Source organism: Pongo abelii, chromosome 3 (assembly GCF_028885655.2).
Source record: "Pongo abelii isolate AG06213 chromosome 3, NHGRI_mPonAbe1-v2.0_pri, whole genome shotgun sequence".
Lineage (NCBI taxonomy): Eukaryota > Metazoa > Chordata > Mammalia > Primates > Hominidae > Pongo > Pongo abelii.
The window spans coordinates 98,826,904-98,834,079 of NC_071988.2; the positions used below are offsets into that span (position 1 = coordinate 98,826,904).

At 39.5% G+C, this 7,176-nt stretch overlaps 1 protein-coding gene across 1 annotated transcript; it reads left to right on the forward strand.

The window, feature by feature from the left end:
* Positions 1–583: 583 nt before the first annotated feature.
* Positions 584–6,675, forward strand: CXCL13 (C-X-C motif chemokine ligand 13). The gene is made up of 4 exons (XM_002814904.5): positions 584–760; positions 2,541–2,673; positions 5,453–5,533; positions 5,827–6,675. Exons 1-4 carry the CDS (start codon positions 697–699, stop codon positions 5,876–5,878), a joined length of 330 nt encoding a protein of 109 aa, XP_002814950.1. The 5' UTR covers positions 584–696; the 3' UTR covers positions 5,879–6,675.
* The last annotated feature ends 501 nt before the right edge of the window (positions 6,676–7,176 follow it).

A 7,176-nucleotide genomic window follows, 5' to 3' on the forward strand; every position in this document is an offset into this window, starting at 1 on the left:
TCCCTCCCTTCATGCAGACACAGGCACACAAAGCAGGGGATGCCTACTGCCCCCTTCTAAGAATTCCATGATGATCAGATTATATAAGTAATCATATATTTCAGATAGTAAAATAAGAGATGGAAAAGACTGGTAGGAAAACCAATAGCATAATCAGCGTTAGGATCTGTATATAAAGAGGCATTCATTTGCTGTGCAAATATTTACTGAGCACCTACCAAAGGCCGGAATCCCTTCCACATGCTAGGGATGTGATGTCCTCGACGGAGTCCCCAGTGTCATGGAGTATATATCTAATGCCACTGAGAAACCTGGCTCACCCTCCACCGAGAGAAGCAATCAAAGCCACCATCACCAATAGCGCTACTAAAGACAGTGCTTCGGAGCTTCCAAGCTGATAGATTTTCCTTTCTCCCCACCCTCAGATTTCTCCAGCGTCTCTGGCACTTATAGTCCACGTTTGCAAGAAATATTTTATTATAGTGCTCTGAAACAAATTTATAAAGTTTGCAAGAGAAGTTTTAAAAAAGCAAGCTCAGCAATATTTGGGGGCTTTTAAAACTGATGATGCAGCTGACCTACTGGAGACAAAGGCAGTGGGAGGGCCCTTACTGGTATAAATAAATAGGAGTCTCTGGTACTGCAAACTCACAGCCTGGACTCAGAGCTCAAATCTGAACTCTACCTCCAGACAGAATGAAGTTCATCTCAACATCTCTGCTTCTCATGCTGCTGGTCAGCAGCCTCTCTCCAGTCCAAGGTGAGAACTTTCACTTAACGTTTCAGTGTTTGTTGAACAGAAATAGTCTTTAACCACTTCAATTTTCTTTCGATTAAAAACCGCAGGGAAGTCTGACTAAAGGGGGAAAAAACTGCTCTGTTCCTTCTAGATTTCTCAAAGCAAGGTGTTTAGGAATTTAACTCTTCAAACCTGGAAGTATTTATATTGTTAAGAGTTTTATTTATAGAAAAAAGAGATACCAGAAGTCCAATATTCATGTGAATTATATTAGGCTTGTATATTCCCGGCCTTTTTCAGATTCAGCTCCTGCTATATATAATTCTTTACATGTAGCTCTTCTTTATTCTCCCTCTCAATGTTACCCACTCTGACCAAACTCTATATAGGGTTTAAAGATTATTGAACTCTACCGGTCTCTTGCAGTGAACATGCTTCATGTAATTCCAAATGGTTAGAGCTGACATCAAGTACACCACTGTCAGTACACCAGGGGTATTTACACACATTCTGCAAAGAAGCAGACTTCCATGTCTAAGTGGGGCAGCTATCTTTGTGTCAATAGATAAATATCCAGTTGAAGTAGTAAGGTTTTATGTGGCTGAAGGAATGGATACATGTGCAGAAAGAAGCCTTCTGCTCAGATTTAGATCAAATTTTTGTTCTTAAAACACAGAGGAGGTTTCGCCCCCAGTTTTAATTTTGCTTTACATGTTATTTTCACTCTTCAAAACCCTAATTTCTTGCATTCTCCACGGGGCTTTCCCATGGCTCCCAGCAGAGGTAGCTCTTAGTACATCTTCTGTTTTCAGCACGCACGTTAGATTTTGAGCGTAATACAACCTTCTGTGGTATTTTAGTTTTTGTTTGCTTGTTTCCCCTACTAACTTGTACACATCTTGAGAGCTGAGCCTTTTTATTTATAAATGTATGTCAAGCACAGTAGTAGGCTGGATGGAAAAGATCTGATAAATGTCTTTTGCTTAGATTTCATTAGATCTCATTAAAATTCATGAGATGGGTACTAATGGTACCCATCCAGTATTAATTGCTTTTGTTAAATAAAAAGACTTTTGAATTTTTATGATCGCCTTTTGTTTTGTAATGATTTGCAACCCAGACAGAGGACCAACATATTAAATAAAAATATTTGTGACATTTTCTGAGAGGAAAGGGGAGGATGGCAGAGAGTCTGATAGAGAAAACTCTGTTCCAGCATGTTATTGCTCCCAGGACTCTAGAGCCAGGTCATGTCCTCGGTTTTTATGTGTTGGGAGTGAAGATAATCCATTGGTTTTATATTGCATTAATTATAACTGAGTCGTAAGTCCCTACAGAGGCTGTTCTCAAATTTTATTATGTGGACTATCACCTGAGTGCAAATATAACACTATCACAGATTTCAAAAAGTGCCGTGTTTTTTTGAAAGCTAATTTTTGTTTTGTTTTCTTTTTGCTTTGTTTGTTTGCTCTTTGAGATAGGGTCTCCATTTGTTGCCCAGGCTGGTCTCAAACTCCTGGGTTCAACCAATCCTCCCACCTTGGCCTCCCAAAGTGCTGGGATTACAGGTGTAAGCCACTGTGCCTGGCCTAAAAGCTAACTTTATTTTTAAAGTTTTGGTAGAAAACATTTGAAAATACTCAAGCCAAGACAAGCAGAAATATACAAACTAAAGACATATGGGTGGAAGCACTGACTTGAAACTTTTAAATCTTCAGATGCACAATATGAAAGATTAGTAATAAATTCTAGTTATGAATTACATGCCAATGGATTAAAATAACTGATTCTGTGTTTACAGGTGTTCTGGAGGTCTATTACACAAACTTGAGGTGTAGATGTGTCCAAGAGAGCTCAGTCTTTATCCCTAGCCGCTTCATTGATCGAATTCAAATCTTGCCCCGTGGGAATGGTTGTCCAAGAAAAGAAATCATGTAAGTTTCAAGACAAAAATAAATAAGATTTCTTTCTCCCGATGAAATCAGATCAAATGTTACCATACAGTAGTCTTACTCAAGAATGTCGAAGAGATTTACTTGAGTGTTGCTAAAAATTCTCAAACTAATAATGAAAATTGTTAATAATTAAGAGCTTAGTTTGCAGCAGCCCTGAGCTAAGTGCTTTACATGCACATACTCATTTTATTTATTCAACCAGTTTATTAAGGTAAGTCTTGTTCCTTACAGTCTGAGGCTTAGGAAGGTTAACTAACTGCCTGAGACACACCATCAGAAAGGACTAGAAAGTGCATTAGCGGCCGGGGGTGGTGGCTCACGCCTGTAATCCCAGCACTTTAGGAGGCCGAGGAGGGCTGATCACCTGGGGTCAGGAGTTCGAGACCAGCCTGACCAATATGGAGAAACCCCGTCTCTACTAAAAATACAAAATTAGCCGGGTGTGGTGGCTCATGCCTGTAATCCCAGCCACTTGGGAGGCTGAGGCAGGAGAATCGCTTGAACCCAGGAGGCGGAGGTTGCAGTGAGCTGAGATCACGCCATTGCACTCCAGCCCGGGCAACAAGAGCGAAACTCCATCTCAAAAAAAGAAAGAAAGAAAGAAAGAAAGTGCATTAGCCAGGATTCCATTCACATTTTCCCCATTCCAAAGCCTCTTCTTTGCGACACCTTGAAGTATTAGGCACAGCATCTTTCTCAGGGCATCCCTGACTTGGCGTTCATTAGCGGCTCTTCCTATGGACTTCTTTAGATTTTGCAATGTTTGTAAGCAGCTACTTCCTCTTTGTCACATTTTGTTACCAGTGCTTGGGGCCTTGGACCAGTCAAAATATGGGATATCAAAAGTGCATATGGTAATGTTTCACTAAAAAGGCATTTCACTAATGTCTTTAACAATGATGTCTAACTAAACTACAATTATTACCTTCACAACTCAGAGATGTGAAGGTTAGCCATGCCCTACTTGGGAGCAGTGCCCCTGGCTGTTTAGGAAACCGGGACCCCTTTCTTTTGATTCCATTTCCTCTGTCATGACTCAAGTCTCTTGCCTGTCAACCAAGGAAGGTAATGCACCTTAATTTTCTCTGCTTTAACTTTGATTGTTTTGAAATGACAAAAATCTGATTTTATATCTTTTCATCAAATTCTGCATTTCTGAATTTTAACCAGATACAGAAATGAGAGCTTCAGATTATTGTGAGAAATTCATGCCAGTCAGAGGTGAAAATACCGTGAGTCCAGATGATCAGAAATCTGTCTTTCCATCATGAACTCAGAAACCCAATTGGAAGTGTCTGTCTGAAAACCCAACTGCTCCATGCCCTGTGACCTCTCTAAGATTCATGTGCAAAGGTGCAGTTTCAGAGTTAGATGGATAGATCCTTGCTGTTTGTCTTTTTTGTTTTGGGGTTTTTGTGGGGTTTTTTTGTGTGTTTTGGGTTTTTTTTGTTTGTTTGTTCATTTTTTGAGACAGGATCTCACTCTGCTGTCCAGGCTGGAGTGCAGTGGCACAATAATGGCTCACTGCAGCCTCGACCTCCTGGGTTCAAGCAAGCCTCCCTCCTCAGCCTCCCAAGTAGCTGGGACTACAGGTGCACACCACCATGCCCAGCTAGTTTTTTTTTTATTATTATTTCTGTAGAGATGAGGGCTCATTAAGTTGCCCAGGCTAGTCTCGAACTCCTGGCCTCAAGCAATCCGCCCACCTCAGCCTACCAAAGTGCTGGGATTATAGGCATAAGCTACCATGCTGCTGGCTGTTTGTCATTTTATAACTAAGATAAATGACATATAAGGAAATTGTGTTTTGTTTGAGTTCACACCAGTAGAGGGTAGAGTCTCCCAGTTTTCTGCTGTCTGGGAGACCTCACTTTTCCACTGCAGATAAAGCATTTAACACTATGTCTGGCACTTGGTAACCACTCAGGTCATGCTCATGAAAAACAGTGAAGAAAAATGTGGGCTCTGGAGTCAGATAATCTTCATTTGAATCCTGCCGTATCATGTATTTGTTGTGCAATCTTGAACAAGTTATTTAAATTCGCCTAAATTCATCATCAGAAGGTAATGAGATAATAGTTTCTCCAGCAAAGGATTTTTGTGAGATGAATTGAAATAATCCATGTTACCTGCTAAGCATAGTGTCTGGTGCGTTATAAGTACCTGATAAATATTAGCTATTAATTATCATTGCCACTTTTGCTATTGCTTAATATCTTAGAGCAGGAAAATTCTTGCTAAGTGGTAATTCGACAAAATGCAGATGTCACTCCAAGCAATCTGCTCTGCAGCATGCCTGCCATGTGAAATTGCACTGAATTTTTTTTTTCAGTGGAATTCAGGTTCTCAAGAGAGTGTTTTCTATAGCTTATTTTGTTCTCCCAAATGCAGTGCAACAGATAAGCACATTTTAAAGATATTGTGATATAACTTTAGAAGTGAGCCAATCTTGGAGTCAGTTATTTGGTTGTTCTCCAATACACGTAAAGGTTATCAACAAAACACTAAACTCTGACATGTGAAGCCCTCTCAGCTTTGGATTCAACCCCACCAGCTCACATATACTGGTCCACAAATGGTTGTTTTCTTATTCCTCTGACCCCATGCTACCAATCACCTATTCCAGATTCCAAACTGCCCAGCTCCAATTTCACTTCATCTAGGAATAATTATTTTTGTACCCAACTCTTTTCTTTATTAAAAGTATAGGATTGACTAAAATGTAAGACTGAATTATTTAATTTTTATTTTCCCCCAGAGTCTGGAAGAAGAACAAGTCAATTGTGTGTGTGGACCCTCAAGCTGAATGGATACAAAGAATAATGGAAATATTGAGAAAGTAAGTTAGGCATAACAAGGGGTTTCAGATTCCAACTTGTACTGAAGAGTTTCCCTTTCCTGGGCAGTCAAAATACGGACTAGTTTGAATTTATGAGAAGTTCCTAAGACAAATGTGTGTTTTTCACCGTTATTGCTTATCAGATGGAGTAGGGGTAGCTCATTTCAGCAGCTCAGTAAACCAAACTAGAAGCCAGTATACATGACGGTCCTTACCCGGTATCTCCAGAGGAAAGCCACAGTTTCTTGTGTGTCTCTAAACATGACAATTTTGTTTTTGTTTCTGCTTCACAGAAGAAGTTCTTCAACTCTAAGAGTTCCAGCGTTTAAGAGAAAGATTCCCTGATGCCGATATTTCCGCTAAGAACACCTGCATTCTTCCCTTATCCCTGCTCTGGATTTTAGTTTTGTGCTTAGTTAAATCTTTTCCAGGAAAAAGAACTTCCCCATACAAATAAGCATGAGACTATATGTAAAAATAACCTTGCAGAAGCTGATGGGGCAAACTCAAGCTTCTTCACTCACAGCACCCTATATACACTTGGAGATTGCATTCTTATTCATTAGGGAGGAAAGTTTCTTTGAAAATAGTTATTCAGTTATAAGTAATACAGGATTATTTTGATTATATACTTGTTGTTTAATGTTTAAAATTTCTTAGAAAACAGTGGAATGAGAATTTAAGCCTCAAATTTGAACATGTGGCTTGAATTAAGACGAAAATTATGGCATATATTAAAAGCAGGCTTCCATGAAAGACTCAAAAAGCTGCCTGGGAGGCAGATGGAACTTGAGCCTGTCAAGAGGCAAAGGAATCCACGTAGTAGATATCCTCTGCCTAAAAACTCACTATGGAGGAGAATTGAATCCTACTTTTAAAGAATTTCTTTATAAAATTTACTGTCTAAGATTAATAGCATTCGAAGATCCCCAGACTCCACAGAATACTCAGGAAAAGCATTTAAAGGGTGATGTACACATGTATTCTTTCACACATTTGCCTTGACAAACTTCTTTCACTGACATCTTTTTCACTGACTTTTTTTTTGTGGGGGGCCGGGGGGGGGACTCTGGTATCAAATTCTTTAATGATTCCTATAAATCTAATGACATTCAATAAAGTTGAGCAAACATTTTCCTTAATTATGAGCAATTTCTTCTTTTTTTTTTTTTTTTTTTTTTTTTGAGACAGAGTCTCACTATGTCGCTCAGGCTAGAGTGCAGTAGCATAATCACAGCTCACTGCAGCCTCAACCTCCTGGGCTCAAGCAATTCTCCCACCTCAGACACCCTAGTAGCTGGGACTACAGGCACACACCACCACACCCAGCTAATTTTTGTGTTTTTTTGTAGAGACGGAGTTTCACCATGTTGTCCAGGCTGTGAGCAATTCATTGTTAACAAGAGCATATACTCAAACGTAGACATTCCTGATTCTTAAAGTAGGATTTTATGAGGTTAATTTTTCTTTGTATCTCATTTGCCTTTTACAGATTATCTAAAATCATTTGGCAAAGGATGAGTGAAGTTATTCCTGATATTAACACAGTGGGAAATACTTGGCTATGAGGGCCTCTTCCCCCTAATGTTACCTACCGCATACTAACCGTGATTTCCTCCAGACTTCAAACACTTATCAAACCC